We start from the raw sequence: 24,424 nt of genomic DNA on the forward strand, positions 1-24,424 counted from the left end.
GTTTATTCCAGTTTGCCGTATGACTAGAATTTTAACCATGTAGTTATAAACGTGCATTAATAACTTCCTTTAACATCTTGATCATTGCAAAGGTTTATAATTCTAAAAACCATATGATTAACAGAATAAAGTACCTTTATCCAAAAATACAACTAAAATGTTTATTTCAAATAATTTTATTTCAATTTATACATTCAATGTGGTTAACTTTTTTTTATAAAAAAACTTTCTATAGTTAGCAGCATATCCAAAAACAAGAGTCTGTAAAATTCTAGCATTACACTTATTTGTGATCTTTACTTAATAGATACTTAAAATATATGAGCTGCGTCACAACAAAACCAACATAATGTGTTTGCGACCAGCATGGATCCAGACCAGCCTGCGCATCCGCGCAGTCTGATCAGGATCCATGCTGTTCGCTTACCAACCCTATTACAAGTAGAGAAACTGATAGCAAACAGCATGTATCCTGATCAGACTGCGCGGAGGCGCAGGCTGGTCTGGATCCATGCTGGTCGCAAACCCACTATGTTGGTTTTGTCGTGACGCGGCTCATATCTGCAAACATTTGACTCTGCCATCCTAATTTAGGCAGTTCTAAAATGTGTATAAAATTTGAACTATGATTGCACAATATTTGTCATAAACAGAAACAAACTACACACATACACACACACACAATGCCCCCTGAGATAAGTGTTTTAGCTAGGGATGGCAACGAGTAACCGGTTAACCGAGTACTCGATCGAACGTCCGAATATCGGTTAACAAAATTGATATTCGATTACTCGAAAAAAATATTTAATTTCTACTTTTTTGCGATTTAGAAAGATTAGTTCAGAAATTCGGAAATGTACACGTATCTGTATAAATACTTGCATGTTAAGTGCAATCACAACATCCTTGCAGAGGTGTGAAAATGTTATCGCAAGTTTAACGAGGCGACGCGTATGGGATTAAACACAGTCCTGTGTCGTTTACGTCATTCGGCCTCTTATGATATTTAATCACCTTTAAATATTAGACAGTTTGTAGCCGAAACTTGTTAATTATAAAAACGTAAATATATACGGAATTTTTAGTTGTAGCTTTGTATTTTGCTACGAGCAGCGATGGAAGAATATATTATTATATACCTACACATACTAATAAATATCTCACGAGACCGAAGGTCGATCGAAATATCAATTTTCCAACATTGCGAGTTATGAATTATAAATGATTTTCATTATACTACACTTCTATAAGAAATTTCAGAAAATGAAATGTAGCTGTCAAGAAATAAATTTATGACCGACGGATGAATACGTAATTTTTGCAAAACCGGCCACGCCTTTTATAATTTTGGTTTCCGTTTCCAATACACAGCTAAGATCGGAACCAACGTCAAAAGTAGTCCGTCACTTCCATATATGGTACAGTATTTGTCACTAACATAATATGGAATTTTCTAACTGTTGAAGCGTGTTTGCGCTTCAAGTTCATCCTGTATTTTAGGGAGAAAATGTGTAGGTATATAATAAATGCTGTCATTGACATTTCTTATGTTTATATGTATTTCTTGCAGTCCTATTTATAGTTACGAATTCTATGAATTAAAATAGAAAACGAAAGTAGCATGCAGACGGTGTTGATATTGTGTGATAAAACTTAAAGATCATTGGAAATCATCCGAGTAACCGAGTACTCGATCGGAAAAATGACCGAGTACTCGAGTATTGATTTTGGTATTCGTTGCCATCCCTAGTTTTAGCACTATAAAGGACAAAATGCACAACCAAATTCATAAAATTAAAAATTTAAGAAAAAAAGCATGGCTTAAAATTTTCCAGATTTTTTCAGTATTCGTTAAAATACTACTGATAAGTGTAGGAGACACAAGTAAAATTAACTTTTCTATACAAGCATTTTAAAATAAAGGCAAATAAAATAATCTCTCTCTCTACAAGCACAATAAAGGCTATCAACTTTATAAAAACTTTTGCAGTTTTAAAAAACAAAGCAATTTAATACAAATTTGTCTTAAAAATATGTGAACTTCAAGAAATCTATATAATACAACTGTTAACTTCTGGTCACAGTTAAAGGAATAAAAGTTAATCAATGAGTGCTTAAGAACAAACCTACGCCAGGATGCCTTTGCAATGTACCTACAAAATCAAATATCTAACGTATCAGTTAGTACATGATGCATGACAACCTGTAGGCAAAGAAACACCATTTTAACACTCCTTGATCTTGACCCAGTTAATCTCAACCCCATTCCTAGAATAAAACATTCATGCAATGTACATACATGTATTTGCCTTTTATCAGTCAATACATGAAGCTCTATGAGAAATAATTTCACAAAAGGACAAACAAGCAACTACTTGTATATACAATCTCATACAAAAACAAATAAGTGAAAAACAAAAATAATAAACAATAATAAATGCAATGTTAAGGCAAGTAAACATTGTAAATGTCCAATTATATATAAGAAACAAATAAATTAACTAAAACCATGTCTTCATATCTCAACAGAACCAATCATTAAACAAACACATTAACATTGGCACATTTTCTCTCTTACCATTTTCTAATCTGTCCTATTGAGTACAAAGTCAGAATTGTACTTCCCTTAGAATAAGACACAAAGAGTCAGTGCCCAAAGGTAGTTCTCTACTTATGAGTTAGTTCCCTTGGTGTCAATGCACAATTCAGTTTGTGACAATTACACAGAAACAAAACTGTATGTGACTGACAAATGCCTGATGCACTCTTTAATTTACACATTTAAAGAGTTGTACTTGTAGTAAATAATCTCCATAATTGTGACTCTGTTTCATACAGATCTGGTACATTATCACTTAATCTCAAGTTAGTATCTATGGAATTACTGAATTGTGTTTTATAAAATAAAAGAGTGCCCACACAAAGATTCACATTCTGTTCACATGTTTATACATGTCAAATTGGAATAGCACAGGGGTATCACAATGTAGAGATCATCTTATCATAGATAATTTTACGATAGAACTGTCTTTGTCTTTCAGTGTTGTACTTTGTGTCTTTTTCTTCTGTGTATCAACAGCAAAACATTTCCAAAGTCTAAGAGTTTCGTCTGCTCCAGCAGACACAACAGTGGTACCATCTGGTGACATTGCCATGTGTAAAACCCTAGATGTGTGACCTGAATGATATAAAATTTATATTAGAGTATGTATATACATATTTCTAGAATAAATAGTACTTTGATTTTCTTGTTTTAAGTTAAGGTGGAAGGAGTGAACATCTGGGGGGATTTTCCAGCTTTCCTAACAGTGTCCCCGCTCTGTGTGCTTATTTCAGGCATTGAGAGGATAAGTGATGTGAAATAAATGTTATACCTAAAAACACCAATCAGAATCCACAACAAATCTGACACCAAAGAAAAAGGAAGATAAATTTCTCATTTCATTGTTTGTTTCATTTTACGCCTTTTCCCAACAGTATTTCAGTCATATAGGCGGCCGGGTAGTTTCCTAACCATTGTTCCTGGAGAGTTACACCAGTACTAGACTTTTTTCCTCCATGCTAAACTACCAAAGCATCTCCCGGGGATTGAACCGACGCCAGAGAGGTAACTGGATTAGAAGTCATCGACTCTAACCCCTCAACCACGGAGGCGGTTCCTTATTCCTTAAAACAGTAACAAATGTTCATTATCAAAGAAAATAAACATTTCGCTTATTCAAAAGACTGCTTTGATTTAATTATTACACAAAACATTTGTAATTGGTAGGGTAAAAAGTCATGTATACATTATTTCCCTTAACACAAAATTGGATAAAAAAATTCCTTTGAATATTAAGTTATGCCGGATTATTGAAAATTTATATCAACAAATATTTTGTTTACAAGATCGTGATTTTTCATTTTTCATAGGATAAATATATTTCCAAGAGACAAATTCAAGATTTGCAAATTTAATCTGTGAGTACCTGACAATTGGATACCCACTTCAACCATGTATGTATCATGTATGTTTCCCTAATAAAAAACAAAACTGGTGTACATATATGTGTATCATTATTGTATTTAATTTTACCTGTCAGCTCAGCTACTTTTGTCATGGCCGGGTACTTCCAGATAGTGAGTTGATTAAGGGCAAAACCGTGACTAGTTATTAATTCCTTGTACTCCTTTGACCACAAAATAGCACACACCTGTAAAGTTTTATAATAACATAAACGACCATACATGCTTTTTATCATACATCAATATTATTGTGCCATTATTTATTTTGCAGGTTGAATATCACCATTGGCCCTACTCTGCCATGTACATGTATTAATCTCTTACTATAAGTTAATAACCATTGACAAAAAGAAAGATTAGAACAAGAGGGCCATGATGGCCCTGAGGTCGCTCACCTGTATATAGCCCCCCCCCCCCCCCCCCGGGCCAATTTTTACCCAAGGGCTTTTATTTGAACAGACTTGGTAGACACCCATAAGAAGATGTTTCATGCTAAACATCTAAGTTCTAGCTCATTGGGTTTTTTAAAAGAAGATTTTTTAAGTTTTTACTATACACATATAGTTAAAAACAATGACACCCCTGGGGCATGGCCAGTTTTGACCCCCGGGCTTTTATTTGAACAAACTTTGTAGATATTTACTTAAAGATGTTTCATGTATAATATCTAAACTCAAGCTATTTGGGTTTTTTCAAAGAAGATTTTTAAGTTTTTGCTATACACATATAAGGAAAATCAATGACCCCCTTGGGGCGGGGCCAGTTTTGACCCCAGGGCTTTTATTTGAACATACTTGGTAGACACCCATTAGAACATGTTTCATGCTAAATATCTTAGCTCTAGCTCTTTGAGTTCTTTAAAAGAAGATTTTTAAGTTTTTACTATATGCATCAATGACCCCCTGGGGCGGGGCCAATTTTGACCCCAGGGCTTTTATTTGAACAAACTTGGTAAACACTCATTAGAAGATGTTTCATGCTAAATATCTTAGCTCTAGCTCTTTGGGTTCTTTAAAAGAAGATTTTTTAAGTTTTTACTATATGTATATAGGGAAAATCTATGACCCCCTGGGACGGGGCCAATTTTGACCCCAGGGCTTTTATTTGAAAAAACTTGGTAGACATTCACTAGAAGATGTTTCATGCCAAATATCTAAGCTCTAGCTCTTACGGTTCTTTAAAAGAAGATTTTTTAAGTTTTTACTATATGCATATTGGGAAAATCTATGACCCCCTGGGGCAGGGCCAATTTTTACCTCTGGGCTTTTATTTGAACAAACTTGGTAGACACTCATTAGAAGATGTTTCATGCTAAATATCTTAGCTCTAGCTCTTTGGGTTCTTTAAAAGAAGATTTTTTAAGTTTTTACTATATGCATATAGGGAAAATCAATGACCCCCCAGGCCGGGGCCAATTTTGACCCCAGGGCTTTTATTTGAACAAACTTGGTAGACATTCACTAGAAGATGTTTCATGCCAAATATCTAAGCTCTAGCTTTTACAGTTCTTTAAAAGAAGATTTTTTAAGTTTTTACTATATGCATATAGGGAAAATCAATGACCCCCCGGGCCGGGGCCAATTTTGACCCCAGGGCTTTTATTTGAACAAACTTGGTAGACACTCACTAGAAGATGTTTCATGCCAAATATCTTAGCTCTAGCTCTTTGGGTTCTTTAAAAGAAGATTTTTTAAGTTTTTACTATATGTATATAGGGAAAATCAATGACCCCCTGGGGCGGGGCCAATTTTGACCCTAGGGCTTTTATTTGAACAAACTTGGTAGACACTCATTAGAAGATGTTTCATGCCAAATATCTAAGCTCTAGCTCTTACGGTTCTTTAAAAGAAGATATTTAAAGATTTTTCGTTCGGTTGCCATGGCAACCAGAGTTCTGCATGAAATGGAATTCTTTGAACAATCTTGATAGAGCTTCATACAAAGAGTATTCCTGCCAAGTTTCATTAACATTGGCCTTGCGGTATCATAGAAGATGTCCTTAGAATATTTAAAATGTGGACGGACGACAGACGACGGACGCCATTTGGTTGGCCATCCTAAAAGCTCACCTGCACTTTGTGCAAGGTGAGCTAAAAACAAACCAAATCATCCACCTATTCAAATGTGTTTCAAGGTAGATTTGTGCATCATCAAATTATTCAATACTATTTTAAAATTATCTTTCTATTAAAAAGCAGATACATGAAAATCAATGTTACATATAACTAAACAGATTTTATTTCTATAAAATATCCGTTATGTTAATTATGAAATTATATTTTCCAGCATTAGGATTATACTTTAGCCAGTTTGAAAGAAAGGTAAAGCTTAACTCTTTGAACACTAGAAGCATCAATGACTTGCCATGTTAGGACATTCTGCATACATGTGTTGTTTGTTTAAGAAAACTCAATACAGGCTTAAGCTAAATAATTTTGATTCTGAAAACCTAAAGACTGAAAATATGACAACAGTTCTAAAATGATAGGAAGTCAAGCCCAATACACAAAATTTAATATAGTAGTTAAAATCTACAAATTTTTACCTGAGATTTTGTATCGACTGCATTTAAACAGCTACCATTGCTCACATTCCAAAACCTGATATGTCTGTCTGCAGTACCTCCTCCACTAGCTAGAACATTATGTTGCCATGGACACCAAGACACTGCCTGAAATACATGCTACTGTTATAAGTACATGACACGTATTTGTAAAACTTTGTTTACCGAAATGCCAATTATTTCAAAGGACATATCATTTGCACAGAACACTTAAGCTGTCTAAAAAACAGCAACTTCAACTTTATACATATTACATTAATAGAAAATTATGACTCCTACACCATGTAATTTTCTTGAGAAATTAAATCATTGAAATTTTAATAGAACAAGAGGGCCATGATGGCCCTGAGGTCGCTCACCTGTATATAGCCCCCCCCCCCCCGGGCCAATTTTTACCCAAGGGCTTTTATTTGAACAGACTTGGTAGACACCCATAAGAAGATGTTTCATGCTAAACATCTAAGTTCTAGCTCATTGGGTTTTTTAAAAGAAGATTTTTTAAGTTTTTACTACACACATATAGTTAAAAACAATGACACCCCTGGGGCAGGGCCAGTTTTGACCCCCGGGCTTTTATTTGAACAAACTTTGTAGATATTTACTTAAAATGTTTCATGTATAATATCTAAACTCAAGCTATTTGGGTTTTTTCAAAGTAGATTTTTAAGTTTTTGCTATACACATATAAGGAAAATCAATGACCCCCGGGGCGGGCCAGTTTTGACCCCAGGGCTTTTATTTGAACATACTTGGTAGACACCCATTAGAACATATTTCATGCTAAATATCTTAGCTCTAGCTCTTTGAGTTCTTTAAAAGAAGATTTTTTAAGTTTTTACTATATGCATATAGGGAAAATCAATGACCCCCTTGGGGCGGGGCCAATTTTGACCCCAGGGCTTTTATTTAAACAAACTTGGTAGACACTCATAAGAAGATGTTTCATGCTAAATATCTTAGCTCTAGCTCTTTGGGTTCTTTAAAAGAAGATTTTTTAAGTTTTCACTATATGCATATAGGGAAAATCAATGACCCCCTGGGGCGGGGCCAATTTTGACCTCAGGGCTTTTATTTGAACAAAATTTGTAGACACTTACTAGAAGATGTTTCATGTCAAATATCTAAGCTCTAGCTCTTACGGTTCTTTAAAAAGAAGATTTTTTAAGTTTTTACTATATGTATATAGGGAAAATCTATGACCCCCTGGGGCAGGGCCAATTTTGACCTCAGGGCTTTTATTTGAACAAACTTGGTAGACACTCATTAGAAGATGTTTCATGCTAAATATCTTAGCTCTAGCTCTTTGGGTTCTTTAAAAGAAGATTTTTTAAGTTTTTACTATATGCATATAGGAAAAAATCAATGACCCCTTGGGCGGGCCAATTTTGACCCCAGGGCTTTTATTTGAACAAACTTGGTAGACATTCACTAGAAGATGTTTCATGCCAAATATCTAAGCTCTAGCTTTTACAGTTCTTTAAAAAGAAGATTTTTTTAAGTTTTTTACTATATGCATATAGGGAAAATCAATGACCCCCCCCGGCCGGGGCCAATTTTGACCACCCCAGGGCTTTTATTTGAAACAAACTTGGTAGACACTCACTAGAAGATGTTTCATGCCAAATATCTTTAGCTCTAGCTCTTTGGGTTCTTTAAAAGAAGATTTTTTGAGTTTTTTACTATATGCATATAGGGAAAATCAATGACCCCCTGGGGTCGGGCAATTTTGACCCTAGGGCTTTTTTATTTGAACAAACTTGGTAGACACTCATTAGAAGATGTTTCATGCCAAATATCTAAGCTCTAGCTCTTACGGTTCTTTAAAAGAAGATATTTAAAGATTTTTCTTTCGGTTGCCATGGCAACCAGAGTTCTGCATGAAATGGAATTCTTTGAACAATCTTGATAGAGCTTCATACAAAGAGTATTCCTGCCAAGTTTCATTAATATTGCCTTGCAGTATCATAGAAGATGTCCTTTTAGAATTATTTAAAAAAAAATGTGAACGGACGACGGGACACGGACCCCCTTTTTGGTTGGCTATCCAAAAGCTCACCCACTTTTTTTGAACCGGTGAGTTAAAAAACAAAACTTTTTAAAACCCTTTCTCAATTCTTTTAGATTCCTATGGAATTTGGAGAAAACATTTTTTACAATCACTGTTTATGTTACCTTAACAGCAGCAAGATGCTGTGAGAATGTGTGTACTGGTTGTACAGGAGACTGTGTTGATAGAGACATCTGTGGTGACCAAACATTGAGCAGGTTATCATTACCACCACTAGCCAGATATTTGCCGTCCGGTGACCATTTCAGACCACATACTTCCTGTGTGTGACCTGATAAAGTTCCTACATGATGTTGAGATACCCGTACATCATGATGATGTATATTACCATCTCTTGACCCACTGCAAATCAACAATATCGTGTGAAACCAAAAACTCACTATTACATATTAATATAATCATAATATTTACAGTAAAAAACACACTTTTTATTGATAAAAAATTCCCATACAATCTGCATATTTTATCTTCTGTTACACAAATTTCATGCAAAGAAAAGCTTGAACATTTTTTTATGTTAACATCAAAGATCTGTAAAGGGCTTCAAATTCACTAGATCTTTTATGTCGCATTTTTTATGAACGGAACTTATTTTAAGGGTTTATGAATTTGCTGTTTTGTCTAAATTGCAAAAAGTACTTTAATTAAGTTGTAATTTTTTATTCCTTTGTTTTTACAAAATAATCCTAAATACACTTGAAACATACACAGCTCTGATATTCCATTAATAAGATATACATGTATGTAATATTTGTGTTAATAAGACTAACCTGCTGAGTATATAGGAATTCCAAGAAAGAGATCCTACTCTGGCAGCATGTCCACCCATGTTACGTAATCTCTTTTGTTGTGCTACATCCCACAACTACAGAAAAACAATGAAATCATGAAAAAACATTTTTGCATGTACCTAATCGTAAGTTTATATGTACTGTCAAAGCATGCCATTGCTACAAATATGCCATAATATTTGAAAATTGTACTATATATTGAATATTCTTTATACAGGGAGTATGGTATATGATTAATTTTTTATTCGGCTAATTGGGTGAAAACATAGGTCTATTTTTTAAGCGCAATATGAAATGTAAGGGCATCCAATTTTCTTATTCTGAAATTAAAGTGCATCGGTACTGATGTGCTAAAAAACATCTGGGGAACTCCGTGATTAATCTTTAATTAATCTGTGGGATTTAAGATTTTAAGCCTTTTCTTTTCCAAAGTAAATGTACCAGATAAAGCGGTCATAGAAATGGGTAGAAATTTAGAATAACGGCAAGATTCGAGCAATTAACTAACTTTTATTCAATACAGATTTTTTTTGTGAGCATATATTGTCTTATTAATAATCATCAAATTTTCTTTTCCCCGGGTCAGAAAGACTGTTTGTTACCTGCACTTCTCCACCACTGGTTCCTACTGCAAGAATATTGCCCTCAGTAACCCAGGATACAGCACCAATATACTCTTCAGGATTATCTAACTGTAATAACTGAGTTATGTCACCTGATGAAGCATTCCACAAATACACATTGCTACCAAGAGCCACTGCCAGATGATTGTTCACTGACCAATCTAATAGATTCAGATCTGAAAATAATAATACAACGTAATTAACATAGTAACTACATCTTCAACTTTAAACAACATCTTTTACTTACTCTGTCTCTCTCTGTTTTTATTGATGTATGTCCTGCTAGTTTATCAACTGGACAGGATGCAAATCATTTAACAATAAGGTTATGATAAGAGTTTTAAAAAAACAAATGTACAGAAAAAAGTAACCCAACAGTGTTGAAGATTAGAATTTGTATTGTCCTAGTTACAAAACACTTTTATAATGAGGAACCATAGAGAGTCCTGATGATTTTGTTATATCTGAAGTGGAGGTATTTACTCTGAAAGCTAAGCTGAGATGTATATACTCACAATAATCATCAAGAATTTCTGGAGCATCTAAAATTCTCTCAGGCACCTGTGGAATGTTCCGTAAAGTTTTCTTTGCTGTACTGGCTGGAGTCTTACATGAGCTGTACAAAACTTGCAGATTGTTTGAATGTCCTACAAATGAAAGAAATGAAACATGTAATTCACCATTCCTTTAAAAATCTAAGCATATTAACACAATTGGTAAACATGGTAAAATGGTCTATCTAGTCAAGTAGGCAGATTATCATAATGTTGGAATAGAAAGCCAAGCTTTTGGATATACATGTATGTAGTAAAAAATCTTCTAAAACTACTGTCAAGTGATACATTTGGACAATTGGAGAATTTAAATAATAAAATATTTCATTCACAGCTAAAGGAACAAATCTTATTATAGAATCAAAGACAGCCAGTTTATTGTCCTCATAAAATCATTACCTTCTGGTGCAGATGGTGCCTTGGCTTTATATGAAATAATTTTTTTGTTGTTGAGATCACCGTTGAGGTTTTCACTCATGACTTTCTGGTACTCTAGTTTACTTGGACTCATCATCTCTGAATCTTCTGTAGTCTGCCCTTGATTTGCTTCCTGCATAATCTGAAAGTGACCGAGTTCAAACTGTGTTGTATTCCTGTTGGGTATAAATCTATCACCACCATTGGGTGTTTTGGCTCCTTTACCAGGCGTCTTTTTACCTAATAAAAGCAAGTAATTTATTGTAAAACATTTTGTTTATGTATAACTTGTAGAGGTAATAAAATGTATTTAGTACAACAAAGAAATAATATCTGCATGAGCTAATAAAGAACCCTCCTGTCAGAAAACTGTTCATGCAGCAGACCAGTAATGCTGAGCAAATTAAGACAGTCAGTTACAATATCTTTTTTTATCTTTTTTTATTATCAAACATGATAAATGAAAACCTGTTTGCAATAAATATTAAAATGCTGTAACAGCGAAGGATATTTTAATATACATCCATTGTTTTCAAGTTTGTCAGTACTGAAATATGCATTTTAATGCTATTTGATTATTTAAATCAGCATCACAATTTGCTTTCACTGTATGAAAAATTGTTTGATAAACAAGAACAAATTAATTTGTGATACAGGTATCAAAGAAAAAAAAAGAAAAATGGCATTGCAGACCACGAAACAATACATGTATCCCTTTTCACAGAAGGAAAACATACCTCCTGACTTTGGAGTCTTGTGACCACCAGATCCGCTAGTTGAAGGTGTTTTAGCCATGGATCTATTTGAACTAGCACTTTTCATTGGCGTCTTTGAAGTTCCACAGCTTACATTAAGGCTAGCATTAACAGACTGGTTCCCATCTCCATTATCTTGTTTCCTCTGCCATCTCATGGCTGGACCCTTCTGCATTGGACCATCCATTCTTAGAGCACTAGAAAGCTCCTTTTCTAAAGCAAACTGTGACATTGGTAGATATCAGACTGGTAGATATCCACTTAAAATATATATATGCCTGTTTTCAAAACTTCAATCTGAAACAAGAAACAAAAGGTCTATTTACTGAATGTAAGACACCAACTATCCGTGTAAAACTAAAAGAAAAAACCCTGTATATCGGTCAGTCTTGATTGCTTATTTCTGTCAAGTCATACATTGCTTGGGAGTATCATGTAGATGTAGATGACTTCTACCTGTTATTGAAAGTAAAATATATAGTCTCCCAAGAAAGGTACAGTGTAGTCCAACTAATTGTACTGTGCGACGAGACATTGTGCTATTTTCATGTCTGGGCAATATCTCACCTCTAAAAGCGAGATTCTGCCCCAGGAAGAAAATATCTCAAAATCAAGCTTTGGCACGTCAATATATTTTGACTAGGTACAGTGACTGAAAGTGATTTCGTTTATAATACAATACATGGAATCATAGCCAACAAATTGTGCGCCTGGGCTTTTTATTATATAGACAATGGTCGCCATTCGCCAACTATATAATAGTGAGCTAGAAGGGCCTGCTCGCAAAGCAAGCTTTACAGTAACGCGAGTACCTGCTAGATAGTAATGGTTTTGAAAACTTTCGTCGGAAGAACTGAATTGACACTAGTCCTATAACATAAGACGTTTCCGTTCGTACTACGTAAACTCCAACGTCTTATCGACTTCTTCATAAGTTCCTTTAGCAAAACCCGTCCACATGTATACAGGTAAAATGGCCGAATGTATATACATGTAGCGGTGAAAGTGGTATAAATTGTATTGGATTGGATTTATTTACATTCCAAGGTGAGTCATTTATTTTTTTTTGCTGCACATTGATGCAAAAATGTTTTAATTTACTGTCTGCATATCTTTTGACTCAAAATATTGTTTTTGTAGTAAATTACTACGGTTTATATAGCGCTTCAAAATCGCTGCGCGTTTTGCTAAAGGAACTTATGAAGAAGTCGATAAGACGTTGGAGTGAACGCAGTACTAACTGAAACGTCTTATGTTATAGGACTAAATTGACATATGTATCGCAACTTTTCAAATTACAAGATAACGATAGAGCCAGGGAATTCTGACTGAAAACAGATGCATAGACTGGTGTCCTGCACACTTTTATAGGAACCATAATAGGACAGGGAACCAGCATAAACGGAAGCAGTGTATAAATTAAAATACTGAATGACAGTTTTAAGACAGAAAATGTAAAATGAAAATGAACGATTATTTTTTACTATTTCAAGATAAATGTAAATCGAGCTCGCTATGAGGCATTGCCTTTGTCATATTATCAGTTTGTAAAATTGGTTGGTCTTGCACTTGAAATAATAAGACTTGTGTTTCCACATCAAAAGTTATTCAAACTCAAACTCTTGATATTCAGTTAGTTTATACTTCCCAGTTCAAAAGGTTTAAAGTAATTATACATGTTTCTTTGTATTTCAACAAAATATGCTTAACTAGTTTAATCAATTGATTCGACATAAAATGCAATTAACCTGTAACTTCAGAACGCATCTCGCGAAAAGCTATTACAATTTGAATATACCCACTTTCTACCATTTAAAATAATGTTCTTTTTGTTTGAATTGTTAAGTTTTTATAAATTCATAAGTGCTCATTCAAATCATTATTAAAAAGATAAATACATACAATAACTTCAACGGCAGAATATAATTGTTTTAAGTAAATCGGGTTTTAACTTGCGACAGTTGTTTTCAAATTTTCTTCAATTTGATTGGTCAAACATGACGTTAGAAAAATTTTGATTGGATAACCAATGACAACAAACCATTCTCGTCGAGTACGGGAATTTCTTTGCTTGTCTGGTTTACAAAAAATGGGCTTAAAGTAAATAAGTTAGTGGTAAAAAAATAAAACCGTTCTAAATATTTGGCAAGATGGCAGCTTCCATGTATAGAATTTTACTTAATAGATTAATTCTTATATTGCTGCAGTTTTACATTGTTGCGGGTTCTCAGAACGACTCATTTTACTCATTTTCCGTGTTAGATTCAGAACAAAACAGCATTTCCTTCAAAAACTACATTGGAAAGGTTCGCTTCTATATTTTTAGAAGAATGAGAACGATTCGCCCCGCTAACCTTTCGCCCCTAAGATTTGTACCATTTTGCATACACGAGTTAATAGTTCAGACCTACATCAAAATTTAAATGATACCCAAATCATGGAAAAATAATTCACAGGAACTTGAAATTTAATCAATACAAGTTACAACACAAAATATATGTTTAATATGAAATAAGGCAAAGCCTATGAACGGGGAAGTCGTTAAAAAATTCCTTTCATTCTTTCTGTTTTAAAGGTGTCATTCGGTATTACATGCACCGCTTCCGTTTTCACTCGGAACACTCGACGTTTATTATTTATCCGAAAAGTTGAGATTTGTTCCGTTATCGGAATACCCCGCCTATTATCATTGAGTTACATTGTAAATGGCGGCGCCCGACTAGAACTGACACTGAAAATTTCATTGATAGGTATAGAATTCTATATATTTTTTAATTGTTTTTTATTTGATTTTCTTTTAAATATACACGTTTAGTCTATAGCCGGGCAAGCCAAAGCCCGGACTCGCTTTGCGGGCCCGGTCTTTGACTTCCCCGTAATATGGCAAAGCCTTAGTCTACATGCACCACTTCCGTTTTCACTCGGAACACTCGACGATTATTATTAATCCGAAAAGTTGAGATTTGTTCCGTTATCGGAATACCCCGCCTATTATCATTGAGTTACATTGTAAATGGCGGCGCCCGACTAGAACTGACACTGAAAATTTCATTGATAGGTATAGAATTCTATATATTTTTTCATTGTTTTTTTATTTGATTTTCTTTTAAATATACACATGTAGTCTATAGCCGGGCTTCGCGGGCCCGGTCTGTGACTTCCCCGTATTAGTGATATAGCCCTTATATCTATATAAAACACACAGTGTTTTTTATATAGATATAAGGGCTATATCACTAATATACGTATATTTTGTGTTGTATTGATTAAATTTCAAGTTCCTGTGAATAATTGCAATCTACATCAAAAAATCTTGGATGAGTCCCTTTAAGATGGTTAAACAGTTTATTTGTTGGGTATTTAGATACATCAATTTGTTAGGTATTTATAGCCAATAGTATAGTATACCTATAGGCAATACTAAGGATACATCAAGTCCAAACGATAAATCATTATTTTTTATTTTAAAAATCTAAATGGCCTAATGTCATTTGGTATGAAGCAGTGTCTAACAAGTTATTATTAGTTATAAGTTATTATGCATATTGCCCATTTACAAAAGTTATGGTCAGAAATTGTTTAACCCTTTACTTCATGAGCATATTGTGAAAAATGGCCGTTTTCATTGAAAAGCCTCCTGTTACAATAAAACTGAAAAATGTTTCATACTTACCAGTATGAAACTTGGCACAAATGTTGACTGGACCATAGCCTCTGTAACAGCAGCATGCTCAATCTTAAATTTCCTGTTACAATGGCACAGAGGGACGTCTCAAAATTACCAAAAATCACTATTTTGCATTGTTTTTTCCCATCAAAACTGATTTCAAAGTGCTGCAACTTCTCAGTGGATTGAGATAGAGTAAAAGGCTTTTCAGTGTTGGTTACATGTTACCTTACGTATCGACCTGAGACCATTTTTAGCCTGTCACATGTCCAAAATTTTCTTGGTGATGATGGGGGTGCCAACCTTCAAACCCCAAAACAGAAGGGGGCACATCCTTTGAACAGTGTTTTGGGAATTTTTTCACTGTTTGAGGCCTCAAGGGGGGGGGGGGGGTTTGTGAAAAGCCGTCAAAACACCTACAGGGCCAAAAAACCCTTTTTTGTAGTGGCCGAATATAGGCTGCTTCCCCAACCAAATTAGCCTCTTTTTTTCCCCAGATTGTTCCTCAAAATTCCCCAGTATTTTGAAATTTCCCATAGAATTTAGAACAAAATTAAATGGTGGTGTTGAATTAAGGTCTTTTACTGCCTTATTAGTATTTCCCAGTGCTTTTTGCTTTTCTATTTTGAAGAACTTGTTAAAAGTTTGAGTTAAATTTGATACCCCTTTTCCAAAAGTATGCCAAAGTCACGTATATTTTCCCCAAGAAAAAGGCTGAGGCCCCATCCCCAAAAATGGTGTTTTGGCCCTGACCTATATGAGGTAAAGGGTTTACCTTTGGAAACTTTTCAATCTAGTTTATGACTATGAGCTGATGTATTTTATGTGAAATATTAAAGAAGTTTTTCAGACATTGTTTTTGAAAATGAAATTGTGATTATTAGATCATATGCAGAGCTTGTATGGGCTTTTAAGATTGAAGTCTGCAATCATTTAAAATGACTTTTAGGTCGTGTCTTGCATAGGTCTCTACCAAAAATTTGTTTGAACGATTCTGATCCATTGCATGTCTGGGTCACAGAAGTTTAAAATATTGATGAAATCCATTAAAATTCTAGATCTCAAAAGTTGCAAGAGAAAGAGCTTAGATATTTAGACAAATTTTTCTGATAATCAAACTTCAATATAACCTCCATTATTTCAAACAAACATTGACATTATCTTTGTTAAATAACAAATTGTAATATACATGTATTTGAATTATCATTATTATTTACATTTAAAGGTAACACTGGTTGTCAATGTTGCCTCAGAATGTGGATTCACAGATGCTCATTACAAGTCATTGATTAGACTTAAGAATGTGCTGCAGCCGACAGGAAAGTTTGAAATTCTAGCATTTCCATGTAATCAATTTGGCTATCAAGAACCAGGGGTGAGTTTGACTTCTGAATTATTGTATTACATTGTATTTTGAATTTCAGACAGATTGATTACTACTGTCTTGACTTTAAAGGTCCCCCAGATGTGTAAGTGTAATGTGTCATTATGTGTATAGTATTTCAAGAGATTGGATTAATTCTACTACATGTACAATACTTTTGTAAGCAATTTGCTTTGACTTCATTTGATAATTCATATTACATGTATTAAGGTTGAGAGTTTACTTCTTATTTGTGAAGGCAAGATACTTATTGTTTACACGTTTTCCAAAAGTCTAACTTGCAATCATTTAAATGGAAAATTAAAAAATATTGTATTATTGCCTGCTATATTGGTGACATTTCTTTTGTATGGCCCCATCTGTCTGTCTGTACAAGGTTAACCAATTAAAACCAGCAAGTTGGATCTATCTTCATACATTCTTTATTTTATCATTGTAGAGTGATGCTGATATTCAGAAGTTTGTGATGGAGATGTACCATGTTAATTTTCCAGTACTTGGCAAGGTAGATGTAATTGGAGAAAATGCTTCCCCAGCCTGGAAATATCTCACCTGTATGTTCTCTCTATCAAACTTGTGTAATTCAATTTCATTTAAAACTTTGATTCCAAATTTTTAGAATTCAGTTTCATAACTTACTCATAAGTTATTGTTTTAGAACTTGCTGACTTGTTTTGTTGGGTTTTAAGTCATATCAACAGTGTTAAGGTTTAGAGCTTATGAATGAAGGTAAAGTTCTAACTTCTGTATGCCACATATGAGTTTTTTGCTTTAGAGTTTCTGGTTTAAAGTTCAGTTTTATATTTCACATATTTGTTTTAGCATTATCATATAACTTTCTTATAGTTATAGTTTAGTTGTGTACCATACTATCTCTCTTGAATTTTTATGTTAACAGGTCTTCGGGTTTTATACCATTAATCCAGCTCTTTCCTTTATATGAATTTCTTTTCTTGCGATTCTGGGGTTATTTATGTTGATTCACTTGGATGTAGTATTTTGTGAAGGACTTTGTGTAAGAATCATAGCAGAGTTCACATATCTGAATTGTTTAGAGCAGCGTTTATTCACCTTTCCTGTATGTTTTATATGCAGCCTCATTTGGAACAGAACCAAATTGGAATTTCTGGAAGTATTTAGTGGATGAGAATGGGGAGGTGGTAAATGCATGGGGACCAAGAACTTCTGTGGAGGACATATTTCATGAAATTAAGGAAAGTATAGATAAGATTGGCTACAATAAACCACCATACAGAGGACATCATCATGATGATAGTCTATGAACCCGTGAATTGTTAAGATAAACTTTATTCTACATATGAATTGGAAATCAAGATTATTTTTGATAATATTTTCACAATATGAATATTTTGTGTTGAATGATATTTGATTTGATATAGAATGTACGATTTTTCATCACAGATAATAATTTCAAAAGACCAGTTTATTCTATACATGTTTTAACAATGGCTAGACTTTTTGTGCCATATTACTGTACAAATATATGTATACAAATATTTTTACGCCAAATGAAAGACACTTTAAGACTGTATTGTGAATAAGGAAGTTTTGTATGTTGAAATAATCAAGATAAAATAGGCATTGAATAAAAAAGTTATTTGACAGTATTTAATACAAAACAGGGATATATTTGGATAAGTAACTTAGCTGTACAAACAATGATTATTAGAAAAGCCTAACAGACTTACTGATCTTAAGTTTATCTCCACTATTAAAAAAAATGTCTGTACACAGTAAACACATACCTTCTAGAAAGAATGGTAAGAATGTGTTTCCTGTCAAAACTTCAACCAATTAATTTCATAAAGTCGAGCGGCGTCCACAGCAGAGTGGTTAAAGTTGTTGTCTTCAAACAATTTGCCCTCACAGCTGTGGGTCAAGTTCTGATGGGACTTTGGATTATTTAACATGAAAAAGCTACCAAGCTGGCTTACGGAACATTGGTGGTTCTACTCAGGTGCCTTAAATAATCCACAGCAGGGCACCTGACGTCTCCCTCCACCAGGAAGGCTGGAAATTTGCCATATGACATATACTATGTTGGTATGACATATTACCCAACAACAACAAAACAAAAATAAAGTCAAAGACCGTATTATATCATTAATTTTGTTACATGTGTGATTTTGGTGCTGCAGCAATTGTCTATGCAAGTGCATATTGCTTTACATTTTTGTTTTATGTTCATAGCATAATGATTATGCTATTTGAATAGATTAAAATCATTTTCTGTTTACATTTTTCTACATTTTTTAGCTCGACTTTTCTATGAAAAGGGGAGCTATCCTACTCGCCCCGGCGTCGGCGTCGGCGTCGGCGTTAGCGTTAGCGTTGGCGTCACACCTTGGTTAAGTTTTTCGTACCACCCCACTTTATTTCAGAAGTATTACAAGTATGGCTTTGAAACTTACCATACTTGTTCACCATCATAACCTCCATCTACAGACAAGAGTACATAACTCTGTCAAGGTTTTTGACAGAATTATGGCCCTTTTTTGACTTAGAAAGTGTATTGAGCTTGGTTAAGTTTTTTGTACCACCTGCACTTTATTTCAAAACCATTGGAGGTATTGCTTTGAAACTGACCATACTTGTTTACCATCACGACCTTCATCAACAGACAAGAGGACATAACTCTGTCAAGGTTTTTGACAGAATTATGCCCCTTTTTGACTTAGAAAATACATTGAATATGGGTAAAATCCACTTATTGCCTTAACCCTTTGAGATATTGCTTTGAAACTTTTAATGCTATTTCACATCATTACCCCCATCTGTACGCAAGAGAAGGTAACTCTGTCAAGGATTTGTTTTAAAAATTAAGGCCTTTTTATCGACTTAGAATCTTGGTTAAGTTTTTTGTACCACCTCACTTTATTTCAAAACCATTGGAGGTATTGCTTTGAAACTGACCATACTTGTTTACCATCACGACCTTCATCAACAGACAAGAGGACATAACTCTGTCAAGGTTTTTGACAGAATTATGCCCCTTTTTGACTTAGAAAATACATTGAATATGGGTAAAATCCACTTATTGCCTTAACCCTTTGAGATATTGCTTTGAAACTTTTAATGCTATTTCACATCATTACCCCCATCTGTACGCAAGAGAAGGTAACTCTGTCAAGGATTTGTTTTAAAAATTAAGGCCTTTTATCGACTTAGAATCTTGGTTAAGTTTTTAGTACCAGTCCACTTTTTGACTGAACTGTTTGAGATATTAATTTGAAAGTTGGAATACTTGTTTACAATCATGATTCCCAAACATGTCCAGGAGAAGGTAATTCTGTCAAAGATTTTATTTGAATTATGGCCCTTAACTGTCAATGTTTTGTATTATAGGCAAGCACTAAAAAAGTCGAGCGCGCTGTCTTACGGACAGCTCTTGTTCATATTGTAGTTTATGCATGGTTTGTGAATATGTTTAAAATAATTATCAGTAATTTCTTTCAGATTCTATCATTGACAGAGCTTTTTGCTTTTTAATTCCACTTGCTGCATCTGTACTAAGACTGTAGATTTTACTAACATAAATTAGGAGATAGGAATATTTTATTAGAGAAGAAAATAGATTTTAACATTTTTTTTTATTTTGGCTAAATATTACTCATGAAAAAAACGCTTCCCAAAAGATTGTTTTTTTTAAAATTGAAATAGTGGTTAATTTCGACTAATAGTCTCTCAAATACTTGTGTTAATCAATGTTATATTATTTTTTTATATATATTGATTTGTTGACGTCAACGACGTCATTTCCTGTATACATAACATAGTGTAAAATAAGACAGGTAAGAAGATAAATATGTGATTTATAAAAATAAACAGAAACTGCTTGAAAAAGAGGGGTTTAACCCCTCAAAACTTTGGAGGTAGAAAAGTAGATAAAATATATATTATTGTTGAAGATTCTTACCTTAAATTGCAACTTTTTTTACAAGGAGTTATTTAGCAAAAGTTCTAGTATATGACATTTTTGTCATTATTGATATATGTTTTTGTTCAAAGTATTTTACACTTATTGTTTTACTTTGATATGTGCCAAAACTTGCTTTTTTCTAGTCCCTGAAAGTGTTAGTGAGTACATTTTTATACATTGTACATTGAAGTTTAATTAGATCTGGGAAATAATATAACAGGACAAACAACTACCTACAGGATAAGTGGTCTTATGTTTGCATCCAACTGACAGCTGATCCATCAATAAACGTAGTGTTCAGATACCATTACATGTATATTTAATTATAATGATTGACAGCTGATCCATCAATAAACATAGTGTTTAGATACCTTTACATGTATATTTTATTATAATAAATGACATTGAAAATTTTTTATGTTGAAAAAAATGTCAAAACAATGAAAATACTAAAAGGCTGTTAAAATCTTACTTTAGTTGGGTTTTATAGGGTATATTTGTTTGTTTTTTAGTGAATATGCTATATATGACACTGAGAAATTGCAGTATCTTCACAAGTGTGAAGCGCGAGGGAAAATATTTCTCACTTTGATGTTACATATATATAGAATATGTAGCATATTTACGAAACACAGCTTTAAAGTTCTAAATTCTGGGTTACTGTCCTGTTGTATTATGTTCTAATTGAATCACTACAAATTGTGCAATTGAATTTATTCTTAATGTCACTTTACATTACAGTTTTACACTGCTTTACTATGATTGTAATTTGTAATAAAACTTAAAATAATGAAAATAGTTAGCCTTATTTATTTATTATTTAGGAAATAGATATCAATTCTGAGTGCATTGTTGTAGAATAATGCACGGTTTGAGTTCAAATGCGTAGTAATATAATCACGAAGGCCGATAGGCCTGAGTGATTAACTACTAAGCATTTGAACGAAAAACGTGCATTATTATACAATAATACACGAAGATAACGTGCATTATTATACAATAATACACGAAGAATTAATATCTATTTCCATTCTAACACGTCAGGAAAAAATATAATTATTATTATAAAGTTGGACTTTATGTTTGGTGGATCAAATTTGTTTTCGCCTCAGAGTTTCCAATAGATACGTTCTTTAAAGGCTGTTTCAGTGGGTTGAAAAAAACTGTCGTTCAATCTTCCGTGTGTAGAAACATTTTCAGAATAACGAATTTTGAAAACGTTGATAAAACTTAGTTTGTTTATTTTATTTCACTCTATAATTTTTCAAGCGAAAAACAAATTATTAAAAGTGGAATAAATGTTAAACTTAACTCGTTTGCGACATTAAAATAGCGTTCTTGATTCAATTGTTTTGCATGTGTTGTTTGGCGCTACATTGTGACGTCACGTAAACAACACTTTAAACATCTGTACAGCGTTAACGACTGAATTAAAGATATTGGTGTTCGGATTCATTTTCTTAGTTAGACCATTTTCTTTCATTCTAGATAGTTTTTACAACAAAATTCGACAAAAAATGTTTTTATTTATCAGATTTTTCAAACAAAATGGCGCCCTCAATGTGAAAATACATGGGAAGATAATAAGAACGGCGAGTGCATTGTTGTAGTATAATGCACGCTTCAGGCCTTCTTTGTATATGTAGAAACAATTAAATCCGATAGTGTTAGAATGTTTATTTTGTAAATGTTGCGATAGATCTACTTGAGTTAACTCTTAAACTAAACAAGTTGAATAAAACTTGTTTTAATCTGATATTTGAGAAAGCATTTTCCAGGAGATATAATATCAGTGATATGGATATTTATTACCCTTCCAGATTTTTTCCGCCTTTTTGATTGGATATTGATCACCCGAAAGAAATTGATATTACCGAGCCAGACGGGTAATATACACATTAAATTTCCCCGATGGGTACCCCACGTTGTAAACAACATGCGCCATGCGATGCGCGTACGGTTTGATTTTATGCGATATAAATTCCGATTTACAAGCACTTTTAAACTGTCAAATGATAAATATTTACCAAAACAGAGTAATGATACATATTCTCGTTAGTATAGGAAACAAATATGACCTTTTGAAAGCTTGATATTAGTTCCAAAAAAGTGCGTTCAACAGACTACTCCTTTTCTCTTGTTTACATCCGTTATGTTCGAAAGAGAATACGTCATGTATTTATGTGACGTCATGTTATGGTAAAGGGGTATCCTACAGGGAATCTTATTTCGACGTTTCATTTGAAGTAGCAATGATTTATTTTAAAATCGTCTTAACTCGGCACGGGAAGGGTGATAAAATTATTATTTTGGTTTTGGAGTGATATATGTGGATATATATTACCTGTCAAGATAAAATATCACCCTCGCCTAACGGCTCGGGTGATATACAATCTTGACAGGTAATATATCCACATATATCACTCCAAAACCAAAATAACATATAATATATAGGCCTACCGTATATCCTCAACATATCTGATCTGATGAAGTTTGTAGGAAATAGACACAAGTCTACAATATGTTGGTTTGTCCAAGTGAGATTGTATTAGCTCAACTATTATATTTATAGATGTTTAGAGACATCCTACTTGCCTAAGTGACTGTGAATAAGTAAGTGTTGACTTTGGTCAAGTGTCCTTTGTACCTCCCAATTTTAGCTTGACATTTTTTAGAAAAAAAGGTATTGTTACTTTCATGGCGTCGTTGCTGTTGCCATCCGCAAAGTTTAACCTTGATCATAACTTTTTAAGTTTGTTTTCATACTTTGCCACAACAACCCTTTGGGTAGACAACACTAACCTTGACCTTCATTTATAAATGACCTTGACCTTCAAGGTTAAATGTCTAGATTTTGCTTGATTTTGCTATTAGTGTCTGTAACTTTGTTATTTTTGAATGGATTAACCTTTAAGTTGACAATGACCTTAAGGTCAAGGCATTGAAATTTCATTTTTTTTTGCTGAAACTGGCTATAACTTTGTTATTAATGAATGGATTGACTTCATTATAAGGCAAAACATTCTTTAGGCTAAGACCTTCATGAATATCAAACTCAAATGGATCTTTGCTCATTATGACCTTGACCTCAAAGTTTAAATTATTAAATTTTAACTGATTTTTGCTTTAATTGACTAAAACTTGGTAATAAATAAATGGATAATAGTCAAACTTGAACAAAACAAAACAATCTTTTTGACATGCCCTTCTTGAAGGTTGAATGACCATAAGCTTTAAATAACATTGACAAGGTCAAATTATTGAATTTTGGTTATATATTCATCATTTTGTTATTTATGTACGGATTTGATTTATATTTGGACAAAGCATACTTGCTTCCAAACAAACATATTGAATAATTTAGATGTGACCTTGATCACAAATTGACTTTGACTGTGAAGGTCAAACTAATGTGACATTGACCTTTAATTGACCTTGACCATCAAGGTCAAATTAATGAAATTCTCTTGTGTTTTTTTTGTAACTGGCTATGACGTTGATATTTATAAATGAATAAACTTCATATTTAGACACAACTTCTTTTAGGTCAGGATCTTCATATATATCAAATTCAAAGTGACCTTGACTCATGTATGACATTGACCTTGAAGGTCAAATTATTGAAATTTCACTGATTAATGCTATAATTTGCTGTAG

At 33.5% G+C, this 24,424-nt stretch overlaps 2 protein-coding genes and 1 long non-coding RNA gene across 3 annotated transcripts; 1 reads left to right on the top strand and 2 right to left on the bottom strand.

Annotated features, from left to right (window-relative positions):
* Positions 1 to 1,647: 1,647 nt before the first annotated feature.
* On the bottom strand, positions 1,648 to 13,800 carry LOC132730894 (cell division cycle protein 20 homolog). The gene is made up of 10 exons (XM_060716978.1): positions 13,679 to 13,800; positions 11,759 to 12,073; positions 11,004 to 11,261; positions 10,566 to 10,697; positions 10,030 to 10,226; positions 9,407 to 9,501; positions 8,741 to 8,978; positions 6,551 to 6,676; positions 4,076 to 4,193; positions 1,648 to 3,178 (listed from the first exon to the last, which is right to left on the bottom strand). The coding sequence occupies exons 2-10, from the start codon at positions 12,006 to 12,008 to the stop codon at positions 2,994 to 2,996; spliced, it is 1,599 nt and encodes a 532-aa protein (XP_060572961.1). The 5' UTR covers positions 12,009 to 12,073; positions 13,679 to 13,800; the 3' UTR covers positions 1,648 to 2,993.
* An 84-nt stretch (positions 13,801 to 13,884) lies between these two features.
* On the top strand, positions 13,885 to 19,386 carry LOC132730895 (glutathione peroxidase 7-like). Its single transcript, XM_060716979.1, has 4 exons — positions 13,885 to 14,082; positions 16,669 to 16,818; positions 17,267 to 17,381; positions 17,923 to 19,386. Exons 1-4 carry the CDS (start codon positions 13,927 to 13,929, stop codon positions 18,108 to 18,110), a joined length of 609 nt encoding a protein of 202 aa, XP_060572962.1. The 5' UTR covers positions 13,885 to 13,926; the 3' UTR covers positions 18,111 to 19,386.
* A 1,175-nt stretch (positions 19,387 to 20,561) lies between these two features.
* LOC132730896 (uncharacterized) lies at positions 20,562 to 20,962 on the bottom strand. The gene is made up of 2 exons (XR_009625809.1): positions 20,821 to 20,962; positions 20,562 to 20,776 (listed from the first exon to the last, which is right to left on the bottom strand). It is a non-coding gene; the product is annotated as an uncharacterized LOC132730896 (long non-coding RNA).
* Between the last annotated feature and the right edge of the window lie 3,462 nt (positions 20,963 to 24,424).

This window comes from Ruditapes philippinarum, unplaced genomic scaffold, assembly GCF_026571515.1.
Source record: "Ruditapes philippinarum isolate M1 unplaced genomic scaffold, ASM2657151v2 ctg752_1_1_1_1, whole genome shotgun sequence".
NCBI lineage: Eukaryota > Metazoa > Mollusca > Bivalvia > Venerida > Veneridae > Ruditapes > Ruditapes philippinarum.

Excerpts from the sequence above, each read along its gene's own strand:
- LOC132730895 (XM_060716979.1), top strand. The coding sequence starts at position 13,927 with ATGGCAGCTTCCATGTATAGAATTTTACTTAATAGATTAATTCTTATA. Across the intron at positions 16,819-17,266 it reads TTGGCTATCAAGAACCAGGG|AGTGATGCTGATATTCAGAA; the intron begins GTGAGTTTGACT and ends TTATCATTGTAG. Across the intron at positions 17,382-17,922 it reads AGCCTGGAAATATCTCACCT|CCTCATTTGGAACAGAACCA; the intron begins GTATGTTCTCTC and ends TTTTATATGCAG.
- LOC132730894 (XM_060716978.1), bottom strand. The coding sequence starts at position 12,008 with ATGTCACAGTTTGCTTTAGAAAAGGAGCTTTCTAGTGCTCTAAGAATG. Across the intron at positions 10,698-11,003 it reads GGCACCATCTGCACCAGAAG|GACATTCAAACAATCTGCAA; the intron begins GTAATGATTTTA and ends TTTCATTTGTAG. Across the intron at positions 4,194-6,550 it reads CAGTCGATACAAAATCTCAG|GTGTGTGCTATTTTGTGGTC; the intron begins GTAAAAATTTGT and ends AAAACTTTACAG.